We start from the raw sequence: 25,809 nt of genomic DNA, 5'->3' as shown, positions 1-25,809 counted from the left end.
TTCTAGACAATACTCATCTTCCTGTCATCACGGTATGTTGCTTTGCATATAGAAGGTGCTCACAAACATCTCATTGAAGGTACCAGGGGATTTACTATTGCTATAGGATCTAGGTTGCAGTAATTTAATTATTGCTTTGTTAACTCTTTAAACAGATGCAATGGATCCACTCCTCTCTGGGCTCCATATACAGCCGCAGAATCACCCCTCAGGATCTTTAGCTCCCCCGCACCACCCAATGCAGCCTGTCCCCGTGAACAGACAAATGAACCCAGCTAATTTTCCCCAGCTGCAACAGCAGCAACAGCAGCAGCAGCAGCAGCAGCAGCAGCAGCAGCTACAGGCAAGACCCCCACAGCAGCATCAGCAGCAACAGCCACAGGGAATTCGACCCCAGTTTACTGCCCCAACTCAGGTGCCTGTTCCTCCAGGCTGGAACCAGCTGCCTTCTGGAGCCCTTCAGCCTCCTCCAGCCCAGGGTTCTCTGGGCACAATGACTGCAAGTCAAGGGTGGAAGAAGGCTCCCTTGCCTGGCCCAATGCAACAGCAACTCCAGGCAAGACCATCCTTAGCCACGGTACAGACACCTTCCCACCCTCCCCCTCCATATCCCTTTGGCAGCCAGCAAGCCTCACAAGCCCATACAAACTTTCCTCAGATGAGCAACCCAGGCCAGTTCACAGCTCCTCAGATGAAGAGCTTGCAGGGAGGGCCCTCCAGGGTCCCAACCCCCCTGCAGCAGCCCCACCTCACCAACAAGTCTCCTGCCTCCTCACCCTCCTCCTTCCAGCAGGGATCCCCTGCATCCTCCCCAACGGTTAACCAAACTCAGCAGCAGATGGGACCAAGGCCACCTCAAAATAACCCACTTCCCCAGGGATTTCAGCAGCCTGTCAGCTCTCCCGGTCGGAATCCTATGGTTCAACAGGGAAATGTGCCACCTAACTTCATGGTGATGCAGCAGCAACCACCAAACCAGGGGCCACAGAGTTTACATCCAGGCCTAGGAGGTGAGGAACACGGAAGCTATTTGTGTTGGTAAATTTACTGGAGATAGATCTTAATAGAACTTCAATATTTAGAGTTAATGGAGGGAGGATATAATTATTTGGCTTTGTGGATATAGTGGTGACACTTAATATAACTTAGTTAACTTGATACATTATGCAGCATCTTACTGGTTACATTTAAGCTAGCCCTCTGGATATAAATGCAGGTAAAATTCAATATAGAGACTTCCATTTTGTTTTTCAAATTATTTTTGCTTGATCTTGGACTAGTAAATTAAGATGTCCAGAAGAAACATGCATTGTATTAACTTAAACTGCTCAGCTGTTGAAAAAAAAATTAATATTATGCAGTAGAGCAAAAATGGAAAAATAAATACAGAGTATTTGGGGGTAAAGTCCCTTCAAGTTTCCAGTTTTGCTAATCTTAGTAAAGTAGTAAGCATGGTTATTTGTTAAATTTGATTAAAGTGTTAAAGGGGAATAAGTTCAGAAATCATTGACTTTTGTAGTTTTATAATGCCAATGCCTGCTCCTTAGAGAGGGAATTCCACCAGTTATACCTAAAGGAGATTTATTTATTTATTTTGTAAGGTGCCTCTTGTATGAAGAAAAAGCAATGGAGCTTAATGTGTGAGAGGTAAAACGATTACAGTAAAACTTATCCATCTCCATGTTTATTATTTATTCTTATTAATCATTGATCTAGTGCACATGAATGTGCTTGGAGCTTTTCAGTAAGGTATAGAGTGTCAGTACTACTGTCATCTGATAAACATGTCCCCACCAAAAGACACGCATTGCCTACCCAGAAAAAAACCCTTGCATCTTTAGTGCAACATAGCAAAGGCATGTTCTCATGGTTTCTGGTGAAATTAAGTTGCTCATCAGTCTTTTCACTCTCTTGTAATTAATTTTGCTGACTTGCAGGCTATAATATTTGAATCCTAAGAAGTTTTTAGAAAATGCAAGAATGTTTCAGCTCCAAACTTCACTGTTCTGGGCATCTAGCCCTGGATCAGTGGAAGCTGGGTAGTCCCTCCTGCAAATGTGATTACTGATTTAATTACAGTGGAAGCATGCAAATGGGGACTTGTCACTGCTAAAGAAAGGACAAATGCATATTTGTCTAAAAAGTGTTTTTCGGGACATTGAAATTTGGTCCTTAAAAATAAATGGACTAATACAAAATTTTTTAAGTGAGCTTTAGGTCTTGATGCTTTCATAGAGCAGATGGTGTGCTCACCTAGATGATCTGGCCACATCAAGTCCTATGTCATAAACAATGAGTGGGTTCTGAGATCGTCCTTCTTACAGATCTGTTTTCTGAAATTAAGCCTTCCTACAAAAGGAAGTAATACATTTGTAAGATTCCATTAGAGCATGGCTTTTGGTACCATAGCTGTCGGAATTACAGCAAACCTTAAAAGGGGAAGGCATGATGATAGTTTAACATAGCCTCACTTTGAAACTTCTATGGATTGTTTCTAATCTCCTGTCTCTTACCAAGAGATAAGCACAATATTGGGGGAAATTTTCCACAAAAGAGATTGTCATCCATTTCCTTCAATGGAAAAAAAGTCACCAGCATTAATATCAGGACCCAGCTCTTTGTTTTATAGTATTTCTGATCAATTTGTTTGAATATGAGAGAATTTAGCATATTCCTTTGGTGCCTATGTTAAAGTGTGTAAAGTTTTGGGGTCTGTTGTATTGTAGCGAAAAGTGAGCCCTAAACCTTGCTGTGACGTGGCCTCAGATCACATTTAGGGAGCAGATTGCCATCTCTTCCTTGGCATGTTCTAAGTGTAAATTTTTTAGTATTTCTTTTTCATTTTGACAATGCTCATGTAAGAGATTGTGTTGATTTTTTTAACCATCTTTCCCAACCTTATTATTAAAGATCCTACCAGTGTGACAGAGAAAGCTAAGCCAGTGGAGACTTCATGCAGCTCATCCTTCCTTATTCATTCCACATCTAAGCAAGAGTATAAATTTGCTAGGTAACTGCCTTACTCATTGTTTTCTATTAAGGAATGCCTAAACGCCTCCCACCTGGCTTCTCAGCAGGACAGGCCAATCCGAACTTTATGCAAGGTCAGGTGCCTTCGACCACAGCAACCACCCCTGGCAATTCAGGAGCCCCTCAGCTGCAAGCAAATCAAAATGTCCAGCATGCAGGTTTGTTTTCTGTGCTTTATCCAGCCAGCATTTATTGAACATTGTGTGCTAGATACCATGATAGACAAAAAGAATATCCAGATAAATAAAAATTCTGGTTTTTCCCCTTAATCTCAAACCAAAATTATTCCTTCAAGGCAGTAACTGATACAGCAAATGTAGTACAGCGTCTTGGGAACCTCAAAACACCTAAGGAAAGAAAATGAAACTTGAGTTTGAGCAGGGATCAACATTTTTTTTTTCCTGTGAAGAACTCCAGGTAATAAATATTTTAGGCTTTGCAGATTATATGGTCTCTACTGCAGCTGTTTAACTCTGCTGTCATAGCATAAAAGTAGCCATAAACAATATGACAAATGAGCATGGCAGTGTTCCAAATACTGTTTATTTAGAAACTGGCAGTTGATTTGGCCCATGGACCATAGTTTGCCAGCTCCCGAGTTCATAAAAGGGCAAAAGGCATTTGTGGCAAAGGAAACTATAGGTATAGAAACACAGAGGCACATGGCATTTTGGGGGAACTGCAACTTTTTAAAAGCTCTATATACATGTTGACTTTGTTTATGCAGAATGTTTAAATTCTGGTTTACAATTTGGTGTTTGAAGACCAGACTTCAGTCAGTATAGATTTAATGCCAACAGTGTATCGTATATAAGAAGAAATTTTGGAGAAGAAGTAGGATGGAGCAGAATGGCTAAAAAGAATTTGTAAAGCAGTGTCATATATACCCAGACTTCATGTTCCTGGTTACTTAGGTACCAAATGACTGATCTTATCCTTTCTCATTGACACAGTTGGAACTGAAGTAGCACAAATAGTTTCTGTGGAGAACTCCCCATCCCCACTTGGAGGGGAGTTTACTAGTTCAGTAATGTGGTTCCAACTTTAACTGTAAATCACTAAGGAACAAGAAAGTTCTAACTTAATTTTTTTTTAAAGTTCAAAGTACCTTTAAAGGGTGAGAGAAGAGTAGGGCAAACTACTTGACTTTTCCCACCTGCTGATGCAAAACTGCATTCCTGAGTTATGTGAATTCATGAGTTTTGTAGAAGTTATAAAACAGGGATAAAATCATTCATAATTTCTTGCATCCAAGCACAAGCTATTTTGTCTTATGTGGTACCTTCCACGTGCACATATTGTTTAGATTTCCTCATTTATCCTCACGTAGTTCTACTCTTGTCTCTCATTTTCTGTTCTCTTACCCCGCTTAATTCTTTTGTTAGCTTTTACTTTGCCCTGAAAAAATGCCTATCAGTGTTATTGTCTCTTGCCAACTCCAGAGAATCAGGGATTTGGTCTATCTTGTTTCTTGATATTACCTTAGCACTGAAAGTGTCTTGTACATATTAGATACTCAATAAATAATTATTGATCAAATGACTATACACTGGTATGTTCAGTGTGTATAATATATTCAGTGGTCATGGAGTTCAAGTTAAGAGTTTATAAGGCTGGGGCACTTGGGTGGCTCAGTCAGTTGAGCGTCTGCCTCTTGATTTTACTTGTGTCATGGGATTGAGCCCTGTGCCCAGCTCCGTGCTGGGTGTGGAGCCTGCTTGGGATTCTGTCCCTCCCACTGTCCCTCCCCCCGTTCTCTCTCTCCAAGAAATAAAAATAAAAATTTTTTTAAAAAGAGTCTATAAGGCTAGTTTAGAAAATCTTCTTTGGGATTAAGAAAAACTCTGGCTAATGTGAACAAGGGATAGTTTGTTCCCTGTCTCCCTGGCTGGAGCATGGACTGGTCTCATAACTTCATTATGACTGCCACTTTCTAGTCCTCACTTTAAAGTGACAAAAGAGAGAGAAAATAATCTAGAGGGTTATTCAGTAAAAAGGGGGAGATAATGCAAGCAACTATAGGAAAATTCCAAAGACCCAACAATAAGTAAACACTACAGCAAGCCGGCAGTGTCCTTGTCTAAATTAGAAATAACCGAGAAGACTAGGACTTGTCCCATGTGATCCACCAGGGACTGCCACAGGGGAGGGTCAGTGAAGTTTTAACATCCCTTGTTAACTATTCTGTCTGCAGCTTCTGTGTCGTCTGTCAGTTGAGTCCCACCAGAGGCTCAGCTTCCAGATCAAGATTAAATAATTTTTACTCGAGGCACCTGGGTGGCTCAGTCGTTCAAGCGTCTGCCTTCGGCTCAGGTCATGATCTCAGGGTCCTGGGATTGAGCCCCGCATAGGGCTCCCTGTTCTGAGGGGAGCCTGCTTATCCCTCTCCTCCCCATTTCTGCTTTCAGTCTCTCTCTTTCTCCCTTTCAAATAAATAAATAAAATCTTAAAGTAATAATAATAAGTTTTGGGGTGCCTGGGTAGCGCAGTCGTTAAAGCGTCTGCCTTCGGCTCAGGGCGTGATCCCGGCGTTCCGGGATCGAGTCCCACATCGGGCTCCTCCGCTAGGAGCCTGCTTCTTCCTCTCTCACTCGCCTGCTGTGTTCCCTCTCTCGCTGGCTGTCTCTCTGTCACATAAATAAATAAAATCTTTAAAAAAAATAATAATAATAATAATAAGTTTTACCACATTGGAGCAGAGAAGACCTGTCCTCAGGAAGTATTAAGTGTTCTTTCTTTTCATGTGCAGCATCGAGATACCACGCACATAATCTTTGAGAGTCATTAGTTTTCAGGAAGCATTTTTTAAATATCTTCTCAACATTGTCAAGATTTTCCTAAGAGAATACATCATATTCATTGTTTCCTGGACTCATCTAAAGCAGAGCTTATTTCACTAGCCTACAGTGCTTTTCATTAATTTTTTTTCACCTTAAAGTAGCTACATGTCATTTTTAAATAATGAGATGCTTCCTTTCTCTTTAATTTGAAACAAAGTAAACTATTGATCTTCAAAATGTTATCTTTAAGGTACCAAATAGGAGTAAAGAAACAATTTTTTCTTCTCTCGTATGGTCACTGAGAATGTAAACAATCATTCCAAAGTCATAGCTCCATACTTAGAAAAGCCACAGAAGGGGCAGTGGCTCAATCAGTTGAGCATCTGACTTTTTTTTTTTTTTTAAGATTTTATTTATTTATCTGACAGAGATAGAGACAGCCAGCGAGAGAGGGAACACAAGCAGGGGGAGTGGTAGAGGAAGAAGCAGGCTCCCAGCGGAGGAGCCTGATGCGGGACTCGATCCCAGAACGCCAGGATCACGCCCTGAGCCGAAGGCAGACGCTTAACGACTGAGCCACCCAGGTGTCCCGAGCATCTGACTCTTGATTACAGCTTAGGTCATGATCTCAAGGTCCTGGGATCGAGCCCCATGTCGGGTTCTGTGCTCAGAAGGGGGTCTGCTTGAGATTCTCTCTCCCTCTCTCTCTGCCTCTCCCGCTCTCTAAAATAAATAAATCTCACTTACTATATTAGAAAGAAAGAAAGAAAAGAAAAAAGGAAGAACGAAAAGAAAGAAAGAAAGGCCGCAGGAAATATGTCAAGCACAACATACTTGTTTTTGTTGGTCAGTGCACATGTGGGTGATGGGTGTTTTTCCAATTAATAATTTGAGTATCTTAATATCAATAAGATAAGACTGTTTCTTTCTGAAACTGTCGTTTCTTTTTCTTTTTTTAGGTGGTCAAGGAGCTGGTCCTCCTCAAAACCAGATGCAGGTGTCCCACGGGCCACCAAATATGATGCAGCCCAGCCTCATGGGAATTCATGGCAATATGAACAGCCAGCAGGCTGGTAGTTCTGGGGTTCCTCAGGTGAACCTGGGCAACATGCAAGGCCAGCCTCAGCAGGGCCCACCATCTCAGCTGATGAGCATGCACCAGCAGATTGTGCCCTCCCAGGGCCAGATGGTCCAGCAACAAGGAACCTTGAACCCTCAGAACCCTATGATCCTTTCAAGGGCCCAGCTTATGCCTCAGGGCCAGATGATGGTGAACCCTCAAAGCCAAAATCTTGGGCCCTCGCCCCAAAGGATGACCCCACCCAAGCAGATTCTTCCCCAGCAGGGCCCACAAATGATGGCACCACATAACCAGATGATGGGGCCTCAGGGGCAAGTTTTACTCCAGCAGAACCCAATGATAGAGCAGATAATGACCAATCAGATGCAGGGGAATAAGCAACAGTTTAACACTCAGAACCAATCCAGTGTCATGCCGGGACCAGCACAGATAATGAGGGGACCAACTCCAAACATGCAAGGAAACATGGTGCAGTTTACGGGACAGATATCAGGACAGATGCTGCCACAGCAAGGGCCCGTGAACAACAGTCCATCTCAGGTTATGGGGATTCAGGGGCAGGTCTTGCGACCACCAGGGCCCAGCCCACACATGGCCCAGCAGCATGGTGATCCTGCTACTACAGCAAACAATGATGTCAGTTTGTCTCAGATGATGCCTGATGTTAGCATGCAGCAAAGCAACATGGTTCCCCCCCACGTGCAGGCCATGCAGGGAAACAGTGCCTCGGGAAACCACTTCTCAGGCCATGGCATGCCTTTCAATGCACCTTTCAGTGGAGCACCCAATGGAAATCAGATGTCCTGTGGTCAGAATCCAGGCTTCCCAGTCAATAAGGATGTCACACTAACAAGCCCATTGTTGGTCAACTTATTGCAGAGTGACATCTCTGCGGGTCATTTTGGGGTAAACAATAAGCAAAATAATACCAACGCAAATAAACCGAAGAAGAAGAAACCCCCTCGGAAGAAGAAAAATAGTCAGCAAGATCTAAAGTAGGTTGTGGTAGTTTTACCTTAAATCTTATTTATTTCTATGTGGACAACTTTTTCTGATGGAAAATTTTAAACATACATAAAATTAGAACAGTATGAAATCTCTCTGCTTCAACAGTTATCAATTCATAGTCTATCTTGCCTTCCTATCCACATTACCTTTTTGAATATTTTAAAGCAAATTGACTGTAAATATTTCAGTACTATGTATCTAAAAGATAAGTATGGTTGGTTGGTTTTTTTTAATGAACACACAATACCATTAACATGTAGAAAAACTAATACTTCCTTAATATTCTCACATATTCAGACTATGTTCAAATTTCTCTAATTATCTTCATTCTTTTTTTATAGTTTGTTCATGTAAGGATTAAGACAAAGTTTATACTTTTCAATTGAGTGATACATGTCTCTTAAATCTGTAGTCTCAGGGGGATTGTGGCACATAGACACTGAAAAGTAGCCAGTGCTACACATTGCACCTCCACAAAGCACTTCAGGCTATTAATGGCTGTTGGGGAGCCAGGAAGGCCAAGTGTGTTTTGGAGATGAAAACAATTTATGGAGATTTCTTGCTGTCTCAAATAGAAATAGTTCTTTGGAGGTACCTGGGTGGCTCAGTCAGTTAAGCATCCGACTCTTGATCTCAGCTCGGGTGTTGATCTCAGGGTCGTGAGTTCAAGCCCTGCGTTGGGCTCTGTGCTGGGCGTGGAGCCCACTGTAAAAAAAAAAAAAAAAAAATTTGTGTACAAATGCCTTTCCTTTAAAGGCTCTCCATTTTGTGTTTTGTTTTGTTTTGTTTTGTTTTAAAGACTTTCCATCATCCCTAGAAGCTTAAAACCTCATTTTAGGTTGGTTGGGCCTTTTAAATCAGTTACCCTTTAAGTAAAGGTTCTCCAGGTGAGTTCTTTTGCAAGATAACAGCAGGAAGGAAAATTAATTTATATGTCATGTCTTGAAGCTGAGTGTTAATAATCATGTTTTTGGCTTTGATAAAATGTTTCCTGTAGGAGTATTGATTAAACTGGGTTTTCTGCCTTTAATCATAAAAATTGGAATTCAGAGACATTTGTTAATAGGGAATAGTGACTAACAAATGTAAAATGGGTTAATCGAAACAAATTGCTAGAAATGTAGAATAGGAGAGTTTTAGTTAACCATAAATGTTCAAAGTAAAACCGACTATCTGTCTCCATGCCTTCCCACAATATTTCTTTGATTGTATTCTAATATTATACCATACTCACTTGCTGCTTCTTGAATCTTATAAAAGTCTATAACTATATATTAACAAACTATATTTTCCTGAATTCAGACCTAGTAAGACCTTTAATTATCTAATTTTTCCAGTAGCTCTAAGTTAAATTCTTTACCGCTATCAACCTGCTATCCTGGGAGGATATTTATTCCTCTCAGTAGCCTAGGAGTAAAATTGCAAGGTTATTCAGTTGCCTTTAGTATGCATTCTTGCTGTTTTCAACAGCCCCGAGGGAGATTGCTTACTTGTTGCAGCTAGAAATTGTGAAAAGGGCCTTATATAGCATCAGGGCTTCTAGGAAGGGCAACAGTATGTATAATAGGAAGAGCACCTGTTCCTAACTCTACCAGTGGCTCACTGTGGAACCATGGGCCTCTTACACTTCTCTGGGCCTTTGTTTTCTCATCCATAACATGAGGTGGCTGGACCAGATATCTGAGATTTTTTTTTTAGCAGTGTAGTTCCATGAAAGTAAAGAGACCTACAGAATCCTTATAAATTTGAAGTGAGAGAGAAGTCATAGAAGGAACAAATTGATACAGGCATCTGGATGTGCTCATGATCCACTTCAAGTTCTAAACTTCCATGTGCTAGGACTTTTTATAAGGCTCAGAAACTACACAGAATATAATGAGGTCAAATACTGTCTAAAAGTGGGTGGCCAACATCAGGGCAAAGCGAAACTAAAGATAAGGAAGAAAAGTGCAGATAGGAATAAGATTGCAAACCAAATGGATGTGAGCTGCTGGTTCTTTGGGAATTTGGGTGTTAGTAATAACGTTTTTTTCATTTCTTTTTCCCCCGCTAAAAATTCTAAGCTACAACCAGGTAAAAATGAAAGCATCCCAAAGCCATTGGGGATGTCTGCAAATACTCATTCAGCAGAATTAATTAGCTTTGTTCTAGTATTCTCCATTTTTCTTTATTCTCTGAATATCATTTTATCAGCCAGCCTATAACTTCTTGCAAGGTGTTATGAATTATCCACAAAAAAAGAAATAATCTGGACTCTCTGATTGACCTTGATAACTGCACCAAAGATAGTGTGGTTTCACAGAAATGGTACTTTATAATGTTGATAGCCCAAACTATGATCAGGTCTTAAAACATCTAAAGGATGGATGATTACATGAAAATCATTATGTCAGAAATTTGTAGAAAGTACTTTGAGTAAATAGCCATGCTATTAGATTAAGTAGATTTTATGTAATGAAATTGCTGGATTATTTTTATGCCAAATATTGAATATTTTATCAGACTAGAGAGATGTAAGTAGTGATAAGGATGATAATGCAAACAGATTTTAGTTCTTCAGAAATAGGGGAGAGGTTAAGTAGTTTCATGTATAAACTATGCAACTTACTCTCAAATGTGTAATTTATTTTTTAGTACCCCAGATACTCGCCCAGCTGGGCTGGAAGAGGCCGATCAGCAGCCATTGCCAGGAGAACAAGGAATTAACTTGGACAACTCGGGCCCTAAACTGCCAGAATTTTCAAACCGACCACCAGGTGATAAAATGTTAGCTAAAGATTATATACTTTTCATCATTTATACAGCAGTACAAGGTTTCTTTTCAAGGAAACAATAGTATTTTATTTTGTCTCCTAACTAGGCTTCTTTAGAGATAAAATGTATCTAATAATGTGGAAACTTTGCCTTGATATTAAGAAAAATTTCAAATATAACTTCCGAAGCTTGTGTATGTATGTAGTATATATAGTTGACCCTTAAACAACATGGGTTTGAACTGCATGGGTCTACATACATACAGATTTTTTCAATAAATACAGTACTGTAAATGTATTCGCTCTTATTTTCTCACTAACATTTTCTTTTCTCTAGCTTACTTTACTGTAAGAATACAGTATGTAATACATATAACACAAAATACATGTTAATGGACTGTTTATGTTATCAGTTAGGCTTCCAGTCAGCAGGTAGGCTATTAGTAGTTAAGTTTCGGGGGAGTCAAAAGTTATACGTGGATTTTCAACTGCATGGGGAGTTGGTGTTCCTAATCCCCAAATTGTTCAGGGGTCAAGGGTCAACTGTATATATACTGCTTAAATTCGTCTTCATTATTTTAAGGCCTCATAAACTCAGACTGAAATATCAAGTGCCTCTTTATTCTTGTCAGTGTCAAGGTCCTAGTTGGCATCAAAATGGAATAAGATTAAATGGAAAGATGTTTTCACTTTAATCCTGCTTACCTGCCTTTCTTACAGCATTTTCTACTGGGGTTTTCTCGAAGCAGAGAACAGGTTTACAATAAGATTTTTTATAGCAGTTTTATTACGAATCTGTAAGCATAATATATGAGAGTAATAAAAAAGACACTCATGTACCTACCACCTAACTGAATAATAAATAGGATCAGTATTCTTGAAGCCCCCTGTGTTATTCCCCCTTTTGACTATAAAATAATATTCTCCTCTAAATGTTGAAAAGAAAAAAGCTCCTAAAATTCATTTATTCCAACCTAGGCGTTATAGAAGAACTAAGGCCAGCTGCCACAGTATCTCTGTAGTTGTTACTGTTGGCCTGAGCAGCGATTTGTAACCTTATTCCCCTGTGACCCAGTTGAAGACACACAAGCCTGTTAGACTTAGGTCACTCTGCCCTGTGTATACAAAGGATTATGTTTTGGTTTTTTTCCTCACTAGTTATTACACCTCCTTTTTGTCATGTAAGTGAGAATGACATTATTTGGGGGATAAACTTTAATCCATCCTTAATTTATGTATTTTAAAAGTGAATGAGAAAAGAAGTAAATACATCATGATGTCAATACTTCATGTTGTTTACTACAAATTATTTGGGCACACCACACTTCCAGTCGGTGAATTGCAGCAGCACAGATGAGGCGGGGAGGTCATCGGTATTGACAGGTATATCCAGAAGGCATTATGAATAGGAAGGTACCTTCTTCCCTCAGATACATCTGAATTATGTGAATCCCAGGGGTCCTCACACACATATTGCTTCCTTTCCATAGTTTGTAAACTAGGAAGCTATAGGCTAAATTTGACCTATTTGTGTTTGAATTGTCATGCAGTGTCTTAAACCAAACAAAAACCTGAATTTAAATGCCTTTAGACAGAACATCATTCTGCTCAGCTTGGCTCTGTCCACAGGACTGCTACTGTCTTATGCCACACCACTTCTCTTCACTGCTGGCCTGGTGCCTATAGGCATATGAGTTTGCATCCCTTGATTAATAAATAGGGTATTTGGTTATGTTATAGACACCATGTGTGCTCTGGCTTTCCTTCTCCACTATTCTGTCATGGAAACCCCAATCCGTCTTCTTATCATTAGTGCCCTTTGGACTGCTTCCTCCAGCTTCTGGAACCTTTATAACAGCCATGCCCTCAGCTATTACTTTTGAGAGGCTGCTGTATTATCTGTTCTGCTCTCTTTGGTATTTACAGTGCTGCTTGATGGGCTGATTTAAAGATAAAAGACATTTGTGTCATAGCCCAACAAAAATAGACTTCTACAGAAATGACAATTTTAATATGAGAACCCGAGTTAAACCTGTAGAAATGCCATATGTTATTAGCTCTGTGAACGTAAAGAAGTAACTTCGCCCTAAAATAGAAAAGGATTTTTTTTAAATCTTCAAAACTGAATTTGGCACGTTGTACTCATTGGTGCCATGGAAATCTTTGGCCAGAAGACATTAATTAGCTGTGGACTACAGGGTCTGACCCTGTGGATCAGCAGCATTTCATAGCTGCTCTGTGAAAATCTTGAATCATCATTCTGCCAACTGCCTGATCCAACTGTTCTTATTCCTACACCTTCTTAAAACTTTCCTTATATATTTTTCATGCGACAATGGACTAAATCTAGTTTTTGAAATTGTATCCCAGCTATTTCCCCGCTTTTTCCCATGGAACCACCTTTATTCCTGGTTAATGATTTTTCCTTTCTGCTGATTGTGCAAGGCTTTGGTTCTAAAATGCCGAGTAAAGTCTTCACAAAAGAGTCATTTGAGCTCTTGCCTTCTGGAAATCTATAAGGCATTGTCCCCCAGATTTTTTTCCTGAAATTATATTTTATTCCCAAGGGCAATGCTTCTGGCTTGCTTATTCTCCCATTGTGGATTCATAGAAAATATTTCTCCAAGTAGAGTTTTAACATGTAAGAAAGTAAATGGAAATTAATATCCGTAAAAAAATCTCCAGTGCCCTCAATTGATTTTCAATATGTATATCAGCTTCTGTGAGCTCCTACTATTTATTAAACTGATTTACATCAGAGGGGCAGTTTAATTCAGTTAGGTTCCCCAAAGGATTGAGCCTGAAGGATGCAGCATGGTGTATGGACCCAACAGATTGGAGTAATTTTAAATCCCTCTTAAGGAATTGAATCCTAGCACTTTATATTTTACTTCTGTTGAAAGAATAAAAAGGCTGTCTTCAGTGCTGGCATTGTCACAAAATCTAGTCTTAAAAAATTAATCAGTGGTAACAGAAAAAGTGAATCCTAAATGCCTTAGTTCATTCACTAGGACAGTGGGATATTTATTATGCCCACGTGAGAGCCCAGTGCTGGGTGCTCAGCTCCTGCTGTCGATGGGAATTGTTCTCATTTCCTCCGAATGAGTGGTTGGGACAGACTTGGCCACTTGGAGCGCACAGCACACGGTGTCTGTTAGAGTCTTGTGCAGTAGTGCCTCATTCACACGCTGAAGACTGAGGAGCTCCAGGTTCTTGATGCTTTGCTTTTTGCTTCCTTAAGCAGTGTGACCCTTTGCTTATGTCGGAAAACGAGGGGCTGCCCCTACCCCCCTGGGAGTGGGCATGCCTGAGCTGTTTGTGCACTGTCTGTGCCGCCTAGACGAGTATTGCTTGGCTGTACTCTAAAGTTAGCAGAGCTTTCCTTGCCGAAAATCTAATTTCGCTGATTTTGGGGGCTTGTTTTAGGTTATCCTTCTCAACCAGTTGAACAGAGGCCACTTCAGCAGATGCCTCCTCAGCTCATGCAGCATGTGGCAGCCCCACCGCAGCCACCGCAGCAGCAGCCACAGCCACAACTGCCACCGGCACCACAGCAGCCACCGCCTCCCAGTCAGCCACAGTCTCAGCAGCAGCAACAGCAGCAGCAGCAGCAGCAGATGATGATGATGCTCATGATGCAGCAGGACCCCAAATCAGTTAGGCTTCCAGTCTCCCAAAATGTCCACCCCCCGCGGGGCCCCCTGAACCCAGACTCCCAGAGGATGCCCATGCAGCAGAGTGGCAGCGTGCCCGTCATGGTCAGTTTGCAAGGACCTGCTTCCGTGCCACCGTCGCCTGATAAACAAAGAATGCCAATGCCTGTGAATACTCCTTTGGGAAGCAATTCAAGGAAAATGGTATACCAGGAGAACCCCCAGAATCCTTCTAGCTCACCATTGGGAGAGATGTCCTCACTCCCTGAAACGAGTGGCAGTGAAGTACCATCTGTCTCAGGAGGCCCAAACAACATGCCTTCACATTTAGTAGTTTCCCAGAATCAGTTAATGATGACAGGGCCAAAACCTGGACCATCACCCCTTTCAGCAACTCAAGGTGCAACTCCCCAGCAACCCCCTGTAAATCCCCTGCCCAGCTCCCATGGCCACCATTTTCCAAATGTGGGTGCTCCAACCCAAACATCTAGGCCTAAAACACCAAACAGAGCCAGCCCCAGACCCTACTATCCTCAGACACCCAACAATCGCCCTCCTAGCACAGAACCTTCAGAAATCAGTCTATCACCAGAAAGACTCAATGCCTCCATAGCAGGACTCTTCCCCCCACAGATTAATATTCCTTTACCTCCTAGGCCAAATTTAAACAGGGGGTTTGATCAACAGGGCCTAAATCCAACAACTTTAAAGGCCATCGGGCAAGCACCTTCAAATCTTACCATGAATAATCCTTCCAATTTTGCTGCCCCACAAACTCACAAATTAGATTCTGTGGTGGTGAATTCTGGAAAGCAGTCTAATTCTGGAGCAACAAAGCGGGCTAGTCCAAGCAACAGTCGCAGGTCTAGTCCTGGGTCCAGTAGGAAAACCACCCCAAGTCCTGGGAGACAAAATTCAAAAACCCCTAAACTTACTCTGGCCTCTCAAACAAACACAACCCTGTTGCAAAATGTGGAGTTGCCAAGAAATGTATTGGTCAGTCCCACGCCTTTGGCCAATCCCCCTGTACCTGGGAGCTTCCCTAACAACAGCGGGCTGAATCCTCAGAATCCTGCCGTGCCTGTGGCTGCAGTGGGGGGTGTTCTCGAGGATAACAAGGAAAGCTTGAATGTGCCTCAGGACGGCGATTGCCAGAATTCCCAGGGTAGGAAGGAGCAGGTAAACAATGAGCTCAAAGCAGTCCCTGCCCAAGAAGTTAAAATGGTTGTCCCTGAAGATCAATCTAAAAAGGATGGGCAGCCTTCGGATCCTAACAAACTTCCCAGTGTCGAAGAGAACAAAAATTTGGTGTCTCCTGCTATGAGGGAAGCACCGACATCGTTAAGTCAACTTCTTGACAACTCTGGAGCTCCTAATGTGACCATTAAACCCCCTGGGCTTACAGATCTGGAAGTAACACCTCCAGTAGTTTCTGGGGAGGACCTGAAAAAAGCATCTGTCATTCCCACACTGCAGGATCCGTCTTCTTCTAAAGAACCCTCTAATTCCCTAAATTTACCTCACACTAATGAGCCGTGTTCAACCCTTGTGCATCCAGAATTGAGTGAGGTCAGTTCTAATGTTGCACCAAGCATCCCTCCAGTAATGTCAAGACCTGTGAGCTCTTCCTCCATCTCCACTCCCTTGCCCCCAAATCAGATAACTGTTTTTGTAACTTCCAATCCTATCACAACTTCAGCTAACACATCAGCAGCTCTGCCAACTCACCTGCAGTCTGCATTGATGTCAACAGTTGTCACAATGCCCAATGTGGGCAGCAAGGTTATGGTTTCTGAGGGACAGTCAGCTGCTCAGTCTAATGCCCGGCCTCAGTTCATTACACCTGTCTTTATCAATTCATCCTCAATAATTCAGGTTATGAAAGGATCACAGCCAAGCACAATTCCTGCAGCCCCACTGACAACCAACTCTGGCTTGATGCCTCCCTCCGTTGCAGTTGTTGGCCCTTTACACATACCTCAGAACATAAAATTTTCGTCTGCTCCTGTACCGCCTAATGCCCCCTCCAGTAGTACTGCTCCAAATATACAGACTGGTAGACCCTTAGTCCTTAACTCACGACCCACCCCTGTTCAGCTTCCTTCCCCGCCTTGTACCACTTCTCCAGTTGTCCCTCCTCATCCCCCCGTCCAGCAAGTGAAAGAATTGAATCCAGACGAGGCTAGTCCTCAGGTGAGCACCTCAGCCGATCAGAGCACTCTGCCCTCTTCACAGTCAACCACAATGGTTTCTCCCCTTTTGACCAATAGTCCAGGCTCCTCTGTCAATCGGCGAAGCCCAGTCTCATCTAGTAAGGGCAAAGGAAAAGTGGACAAAATCGGCCAGATTTTGCTGACCAAGGCATGTAAGAAAGTTACAGGCTCTCTTGAGAAAGGGGAAGAGCAATATGGTGCAGATGGAGAGACTGAAGGCCAAGGGCTAGAGACCACAACTCCAGGGCTCTTGGGAACAGAGCAGTTATCCACAGAGCTGGACAGTAAAACCCCAACGCCCCCAGCACCCACTCTGCTAAAAATCACCTCTAGCCCTGTGGGCCCGGGCTCCACCTCAGCAGGACCCAGCTTGCCTGGCGGTACTCTCCCCACCAGTGTACGCTCGATAGTAACCACTTTGGTACCCTCTGAGCTCATCTCTGCGGCGCCGGCCACAAAAAACAATCATGTTGGCATAGCACCTGAGCCACTTGCAGGTGGCCTAGTGGAGGAGAAGGTGGGATCCCATCCAGAGCTTCTGCCCAGCATAGGTATGTACTTGGGGCCTGGCATCATCTCCTCATGTCAGTTTTTTGATGACCTATCCCACAAAAGAAAGCATGACTTCTTTTCTACTTGGAGGAAGAAGAGTGGGCTAGATGGCAATAGTGGTGTTTTATTTATTGGAGGTACATTGGGAAAGATACTTTAAAACCCATGTTAAGTTTACATTCATTAACATGGTTCTCTCTTGGCTCCTGAAATAATGATAGGTAGGTCTTTTCAATTATGTAAAGTTTGTCATTTTACAAAGGAAGCATCTTTACATATGTTATCTCACATCATCTTCATACCAACCATGTCAGGTAGCCCTTACCCCATTCTGTGGGCTAGAAGATCGAAGCTCAGAATTCAGTATTTGTTCAAAGTCCAGCCTGTGAACCTCCAGTTTAACTTTGTCTCTTAAAGGTGCATAGCAGCTTCTGCAAGTTCTCCTTACTGTGATAATGACTTCTCTCAACAGTCAGAGCAGAGTTCTCATGGCCCCTTCCTCATTGTACTCTATCCCAGAGACTAATCCCTTCTGACTGGCTACTCCAGAGGAGAGCTTTTCAGAAACCCAGATTTCATGATAATGGGTAGACACAGGAGACGCAAAGTGGTTGAGAGACAAGCTTGAGTTAGTATCACAGCGCCAGCATTTACCAGCTCTATGGGTTTAGTTAAGTTACTTGACTGCTCCAAACTTCAGTTTCCTTGTTTGTAGTACGGAGACAACAGTAGTTGTAAGAATTCAGTGAGATAATGCATATAATGTGCTTAGCACAGAATATAGTAATCAATAAATGTAAATAATTGTTATTACTGATTTCTCATCGATGCAGTCTCTTTGTAAGTTAGGCCGTTCCAACTCATGTATATCTAGTTTAGATTGTTTCCTATGTACTGTTACGGTGGACAAACGATGGGAGCATTGGTGTCCTTACACCTCCCCTCCTCCCTTCACACCCTGCCTCTCACACACACACGTGTTCCTTCTGTGAGGCCTAAATGGTATAGAAGCTCGGTCACACACTGCCAAAGCTGAAAAGGACCTTTGCTATATCCGAGGCTAGCAAATAGTGCCTATCTTGTTTAATGCAGCTAAAAATTTTTGAGTGGTAAGCACCTACGTGGAGGGGCAGAAGGAACGCAAGCTTCGGGGTCCAATCAGAGTTCAAATTCTAGTTCCACTGGTTACCAATCACAGTTGGATAAATTCCTTAACTTCTTGTAAGCCATGTACTTGACCTGTGAAATGGAGGCTGTCATTCTACCTCCCAAAATTCATGCAGATACGAGGAGAGGACTTAGCATAAAGTGACCAGCGCACCGCCTCACTCAGAGCTTTGGAAAGGTTAATTCCCCTTCTCTCTGCCTCTTTACTTCAATGCCAGAGATACAAGGAGGGATAAAGGCCTTTGGGGAGTTTACTGCCCTTACAGGAGATAGAGACTTCACAGGTCTAGGTGCTCTAGGTTTCTGGTTTTAGTTCTGTGGAGGTAGGTGACCCCTAAGATTGAAGAAACCTGGTGTGACTTAAATATATTCTCTGCTATTAAATGTTTCTTTTGTACTTCCTTTCAGGGAACTTCCCCCCCCCCCCACATACTAAGAGAATAATGGCGAAGTGATTAAAAAGTATTTTATCTGGATCATATATAATCTTAGAGGAATATATGAGCTTTGGGGAGACGAACCTGTGGTTGGAAAAAAAAATCACAATTTTAGTTAAGATTGTTTCCATTCTTTTTCAAGAGGCTTCTGGGTTTTTGTCTTGAAAATACGAGAAACCAATACTAGAGTTAAAAGTAGAAGTTAAGGTATAGTTTTAAGCTTTATCAGATAAGCATCCAAAATAAATTCTTAACACAAATGCATTATTGACTAAGCAGGCAAAGAAATCTACAAAATTCACAGTTTCCACAAGTGGGTAAAACTTACTGTTACAGAGTTTATCTAGGATGTTAGACTGAAATGTCAATATGGGAGGACATAATCCTTGAGTGACTGTGGCATATCTATGCTCTTAATCTTTACCATATGATCTAGTAAGCTCCCATTCTAGAGTACGTTGTGTATCCTATTCCATTCCTCTTGCAGGACCTAAGTACTCTCTGTCTTCTGAAGCGTAATTCTGATGTTTATCCCTCTAATGTACCATCAGTTTTCTCAATCTAGAATTGATCTCCCTTGCTTTCGATTCCCATAGCACTTTTTATGAATCTTCTTCATATAACATCCCAGTGCACTCCAGTGTACCACATGTGCGTATCTTATCTTTGACACTGGACTGTGTTCCTGATGGACAAAAAGAATAATTGGTCTTGAAAGGTGCCTACAGTGCCTTGCCCCTAGTAAGTTCTTGGTAACTGTTTATTAGACAAGTAAATGACATATCAAATTATTTATTCATCAAGTATTAATTGAATATCTGCTTTATGACCATCGCTCTTTGCCAGGTGCTGTAGAAAAGTATAAAAGAAATTATATGATTTATTTCAGGTCTCAAGGGGTGTAATCTTTACAGGGACGAGAGAGTTTTTGAAGGCTAAGGTGACTGGTATAATTGTTCCTCTGAAAGTGGTTTGGGTTGTCTACTAAGGTATGCTTTGGAGTTTTTTAGAGTACTGGATAGAACATGATCCTAAGAAGCAAAAATCATGGGTACTCTTGTCCTCATGACCACCTCCTTCCTTGATCTTTGTACACACAAAAGGGAAAAACAAATACCCCTGCTGGTGGTCTATGTTACTGTGTGGTATAGTAGCTAATTTTTTAAGTTTTGAAATGTCCTTTCAAGGCAATTGAAATGGCTTCCAAGAGGATGTGTATTTCAGCAGTTACTTAGCCCTTGATTCAGTCAGTGCTTTCTGTTTTGTTGAGGAAAGAAAGTAAAAGGCCTGTAATTTTTTTTTCTTGCCTTAGCCCCTTCACCGAGTTTAGTCTCAAAGGAAACTCCAGCCACAACACTGCAGGGGTCTGTTTCCAGACCAGGTAAGGCATGCTTGGAAAAACTTCTCCGAGTGGAATGGATTACATGTGAAGGAACTGCTTCTACCCTCAAGGTGTCAGAAAGTGGCTGAAACTCTTACCTGCTGGCTTCCGTTGAGCAGACTTCAGTTGAGTGGCAGAGCTTGTGCGGTACTATTTGAGGTTATTTTCCCCAGACCAGCTTGCCGTGTTACGCATTCCTGGTGTCAGCCAGGGAACTGAAGAAGGGCATTGCAGTGCCCATTGTCTGCCTGCCACCCAGCTATGGGTGGTTTCCGTGGCACAATTTACCCTGTAGCTGGCAGCTGACTAACTGGCATATGGCAACTCGCTGGGGTGGCAAGCATTACTGCACTAAGCTAGTAATTGCACTTTCGTGACAGGAGTGGAGGCTTGTTCTGAGAACCTCTGCTACAGTGAGGCAGCCATTCCCCAGGGAATCAGTCATTTCAGTCATCTCTGGATGGCATTATGTTTCTTCCCATGACCAAGAAATTGCAAATAGCACTAGGGATGGTGTTTCTGGAAGGTGGAGTCCATGGTAATCTGACAGATAATTTTTGTGGAATGCTGTGTCAGCTCTGAATGCATGAGGATCTTGATGGCAATAACAGCACTGTCTTCGTAGGCAGATAAATATGCCAAAGCAGATAAATATCATAAATATGTTACAGTTTAGTCTTGCCTGGCCCTTTGTCATTGAAGGTATTGAGGGATACCAAAAAAAAAAAAAAAAGGAAGTATGACGCTTTCCACAAGGTGGTTAGAATCTCATTTACAGCGGCGCCTGGGTGGCTCAGTTGTTAAGCATCTGCCTTTGGCTCAGGGCGTGATCCTGGTGTTCTGAGATCAAGCCCCACATCAGGCTCCTCCGTTGGGAGCCTGCTTCTTCCTCTCCCACTCCCCCTGCTTGTGTTCCCTCTCTCACTGGCTCTCTCTCTCTGTCAAATAAATAAATCTTTAAAAAAAAAAAAAAGAATCTCATTTACAGTACAGTTCACACTTGACAAAATTTGTAAGCAAAAACAAAAACAAAAAACAAAACTACCATGTTTAGTTTCGTGGGCCTAAGCCAGTGAAATTAAGATATAACTTGTGATTTATTTTTAAGATTTTTTTTAAAGGCGTCTATGTACCCAGTGTGGGGCTTGAGCCCACAACCCTGAGATCAGGAGTCACATGGTCTACCCACTGAGCCAGCCAGGTGCCCTAACTTCTTATTTTAAAATGGGCTTCAGGTGCTATGTGCTATGCTATGTTCTGTTGCACACTCTGAATGTGCAGGCCTCTGAAAAGAATGGATGAGCTAAAAACATTTCAGCCACCTGGATTCTTCCTTTGCCACCAACTGTCCATATGATTGTGCTAGGCACCTGAGAAGGGTAGGAGTGGAGCAAATTATTTGCAGAAGGGCTTAGATAGTAAAATTCATTTTTGGTGAGAAGCAACTAGAAAGAGGAAGGGAATTCCATGTCCTGCCCCAATTCTTTACTCCAGAAAAATGTTTTATCATATCCTACATCTAAGTCAGAATTATTGGCCAAAGAATCCTGTTTCTTTTAAGTTTCACTTAAATGAATCTCCTTAAAATGCCCCCGGAGTCACTAATGGCCTTCACCAAATTCCTTTGATCTGTACTTATGTGAATTAGCTGTGATAGTGTTAAAGTTATCAAAAGCACTGAATTTTTTTCAGATGAGCAAACTAATCAAAATTTTTATGTAATCAGCTTCCTTTGAGCTGTTTTCATTTTTGAGCACCTGTTACCTGAGTTTGTATGCTCCAGTGGAGCCAGCAAGGCAGCAGAGACTCAGTGAGGTGGTGTCTTTTTCATGTGGTGGGGTTTCCAAGGTTTATGGGTTGGATATGGGGTGCTAAGTAGCAAATGGGAAGCAGGGAGTCCCTCGTCTTGCATTGAAGGCAGAGTATTCCAGCCTCCTCATGTTAAGGCTACATCAACATGAGCATCATAGCAATAATAATAATAACAACAACAATAACAATATTAAGTTATTACTAAGAGCCAGGTGCTGTACTGAATTTTTTTTTTTTTAAAGATTTTATTTATTTATTTGACAGAGATAGAGACAGCCAGCGAGAGAGGGAACACAAGCAGGGGGAGTGGGAGAGGAAGAAGCAGGCTCACAGCAGAGGAGCCTGATGTGGGGCTCGATCCCATAACGCCGGGATCACGCCCTGAGCCGAAGGCAGACGCTTAACCGCTGTGCCACCCAGGCGCCCCGCTGTACTGAATTTTTATATGTATTAGTTCATTTAATCTTACTAATTTTGAGGTGGGTAAAGTGATTGTCCCCTTTTTTCAGATGAAGCATTGAGCATAGAGAGGTCAAGTAATTTGCTCAATGGTTACATGGCTAATAAGCAGTGGGGTCAGAATTTTAATCCATGCACTCTGACTTCACTGCCTTCAGGGAGGTTAACATGTAATCAGTGGGGTAGATGAGGCATACACTGAGTCTGTGGTGCTAATTCTCTGAAAAGGGGGACAGGGACAGAGCTGTGGAAGTCCAGAAGCAGGAGAGATCACTGCTCTCTGATGCATCAGAAAAGCCTTTTAGAAAGAGGAACTACCCAAAGGCATATAATGGAAGAAGATGTTTTTCTGCTGATGCTGAGAAAGAAGTGCCTGGTAAACCCATAGAATGCTCATTTAAGCAAAACCCTGATAGACAAATTACTGAGATTTTCCTTTCTTGGAGGGCATTTCTGGGAGGTTGAGGAAGAGAGGAACATAATGGAGTCTGTGGGTGTTATCTCAAAGCAAAGCAGTCTGCCCTCTAAAACTCAGCGAGGAAGTCCTTTGGAAGAGAATGCATCCTGAATAGATATTTAAGACATATTTGAAGATTACTGTCTTTAAAAACAAGTGTCAAGAGGGTGGAGATATTTTAAGAATGGAAACAATCTCTTCTACATGAGAGGAAGAGGCTTATTTTACTAACCTAGTTATAGCTGGGTGAAATATGAACCAGGCAGTGTGAATTTAGTTCTATTGATTGAAACAGGATTATTTCACAGTGTGGAATAGAAGTAAAAATAGACCAAGTAAGTGTCTTATGCCCCAGACAACTGAGTTGTGTCCCTGCCAACTCTGTCTCTGTACCATGTAGGGTGAGAATCCTGCTGGGCACAGAGACATGTTAGCCTAAATAGGGCATTCAGAATTCTCATAGACACCTCCCTTCTCCCAGTGGACATAGACAACAGGAGCTCCCACATCTCATTTCTATCCTTTGTATTTTTCACAGAACTCGAGGCAAATGCTGCCGTAGTCTCTGGACAAAGGTAAGATGATCATTCTGTAGACTCAGCATGAAAACGGCATAAGCCTCTTTGAAGGGTATCAGCTTTCTCATCCTTTAAACCTCTCTTCACCTTGGACTTTTCCTTCACTCTTTGTACCAGTCTGTTTTCCCTGCTAAATCAGGGGAGCTGTCATGAGTCCTAACCCCTCAGAAGCAATATTTCTCTTAGTAAAACTGAGTGGTTAAGTTTCTCCCTTTTTTGGTTGTTTTGAAAACTGAACGAGAGAGTCAGAGGGAGTCACCATAGTGAGCAAATCGTAATTGTTCAGTATGTAGGAGCTGTTGCTTTCTTGTCATTAATAATAGTCCTTGCAACACCTTCTGAAGTATAGCTCTTTGTTCCTCCAAGCGTAAGAGAGCCAGGTGGGGTCTGACCCCAAAACTCATGCTTTTTCTGTTATACTGCAAGCCCCATAACCTAACAAAATGAAATACACCTGTGGCTTCAACCTCATTAACCCCATGGAGAGAAGTATTATTTTTCAAAAGCCATTCCTTTTTTAGTGTACTAATACATTGAATGACATTTTAGAGAATTTATCATATTTGTACAACTTAGTTTGTAAAACACCTTCACAATCATTTTTTCATGTAATCTTCCTAATAACCCTATGAGGTGGTCATAATAGCCAACATTTATGTGAATGCATTCCATGCCAGGCACTGGGCTGCAAGCCCCCTAAGTGTATTATCTCATTTAATTTTTACAGTATCTGTTAGGAGAGTAAATTCTGTCTTACAGATAAGGAACCTAAAGCTCAGAGAAGTTAACTAAATTGCCCAAGGCCACAGATTTTAGTAAGTGGTGCAGCTGAGATTCAAACTCAGGTGCTCTGACTTCAGAGCCCTCACACTTACATGTTGCAGCAGACAAAATGGGGATTTATAGATCAAGAATCTGAAGCATAGAGAAGGTTAAATATCATGGCCAATAAATATCATGGCCAATAAAATGGTAAGACTTGACCCCTGTTCTTCTGCCTCCAAACTCATTGATATTCCTACCACATCGTTCTGCCTGTATTTTTATTTGGATTGCGCTAATACTTGAATTCATTTGCCTTTCTCAAGCATACACCAACTGTGCCGCTACAGAAAGAAGATAATCAGACCAAAAATATCCTGTGGGTGTTTGTTTCCAGAGCTGTCTGAGCACTGACCATATAAATACCAGGACAGAACTACTGTGGCTTCTGTTTTGCCGGGAGAAAGAGGCACCTCTATTAGGAATCTTTCTTCCTCAGAGGCTTTGACCATTTTCTGGGCTCCTAGCCAGAAAGCCATCCTTAACATCTCTAAAAGGATATGTAAATACCCCTTGATTTATAATTCCACCCCAGCTCCAGCCTCGCTGCTTCTTCACTTACCTTGGCTTGTGGGGCAGTGGTTAGATATAAAGCAAGGTAGCGAACAGTATGGTCACATTCCCAGCCATGGTGCCACTAGTGAAGGATCCTCAGGCAGGAGTGAAAACGGAAGGGTAGGAACAGTTGATAGGCCATGGTTCATACCTCTAAGGAGCTCCTGATCTAGTGGAGGGCAGAAGATATTAAAAGAAAATATGCTGTACAATCTGATGGGTGCTCTAAAATGCCTGAGACAGACTGTGAACCAAAAAGACAGAAGAGACAACTTCACTTGGGAAGTGAGGTCATGGAAGACTTCCCGAAGAGGCGTCCAGCTTCTTTTGTTTTCTTTGTTGCACTGTTGTTTCAGTTCCATGCCTTACAAGCAAATTTAATCAGCTTTTTTTCCCTAATGATTTTGACATGCATTTTTTTTGAACCATGAAAGCAGTAAAAAGTTTATTAAACTTGAAATTCAGATCAGAGAATTAAAAAGAAGGAAACACCAGTAAACCAGTATTCCTGTGACTCAGACAATATTCACTCTGTATATTTTAATTCATCTTCTACTTCTCTTCAGAGTATGTATACAGATAGGGGGTATTTTATATATAAACACTATATCTAATATTTATACATATCTATATAGTGTTTTATATGTATAAGCACTGTAAATTATGCACATACATGTATGTATCTCACATTCATTTATATGTGGTTACATATATATACTCAACATGTATTATGATGAAAATGGGATTATACTATTCATAATATTGGTAACTTTTTTCCCACAATAATGTATGATGAACAGTTTTTATTATTAAATAAACTTATAACATGATTTTTCATGACTGAATATGGATGTGCCATGTTTTAGTTTTATAATCTGTTGTAAAGCATTTAGGTCTTCTGTCCTCATTAGTATAAATAAAATGCTTTGACATCTTTGTGTGTAATTTGAGCACTGTAAAAAGATTTGTTTCCTTAGGCACCTAGAAGTGGAATTGCTGAGCCAGAGGATTACACCAGGGTTTTCAGCCTCAGCGTTATTAACAGTTTGGATCAGATAATTCTTGGGGGGG

The 25,809-nt window shown here is 41.6% G+C and overlaps 1 protein-coding gene across 6 annotated transcripts in view; it reads left to right on the top strand.

The window, feature by feature from the left end:
* Window positions 1-25,809, top strand: part of NCOA6 (nuclear receptor coactivator 6) — a 97,523-nt gene that overhangs the window by 62,160 nt on the left and 9,554 nt on the right. For 3 of the 6 annotated variants that reach the window (XM_040638209.1, XM_040638207.1, XM_040638208.1), the window contains 7 exons: window positions 156-1,010; window positions 3,042-3,188; window positions 6,770-7,886; window positions 10,534-10,655; window positions 14,079-17,069; window positions 19,987-20,055; window positions 23,322-23,358. In XM_040638209.1, coding sequence (XP_040494143.1) covers window positions 156-1,010; window positions 3,042-3,188; window positions 6,770-7,886; window positions 10,534-10,655; window positions 14,079-17,069; window positions 19,987-20,055; window positions 23,322-23,358 — 5,338 coding nt within the window. The remainder of the gene's footprint in view (window positions 1-155; window positions 1,011-3,041; window positions 3,189-6,769; window positions 7,887-10,533; window positions 10,656-14,078; window positions 17,070-19,986; window positions 20,056-23,321; window positions 23,359-25,809) is intronic. The other 3 variants (XM_040638211.1, XM_040638210.1, XM_040638212.1) reach the window with 3 other exon arrangements.

The sequence above is a fragment of the Ursus maritimus genome, unplaced genomic scaffold (assembly GCF_017311325.1).
Source record: "Ursus maritimus isolate PB19 unplaced genomic scaffold, ASM1731132v1 scaffold_22, whole genome shotgun sequence".
Lineage (NCBI taxonomy): Eukaryota > Metazoa > Chordata > Mammalia > Carnivora > Ursidae > Ursus > Ursus maritimus.
The sequence above is the reverse complement of the archived record's forward strand: the minus strand, read 5'-3'. Positions and strand labels throughout refer to the sequence as shown.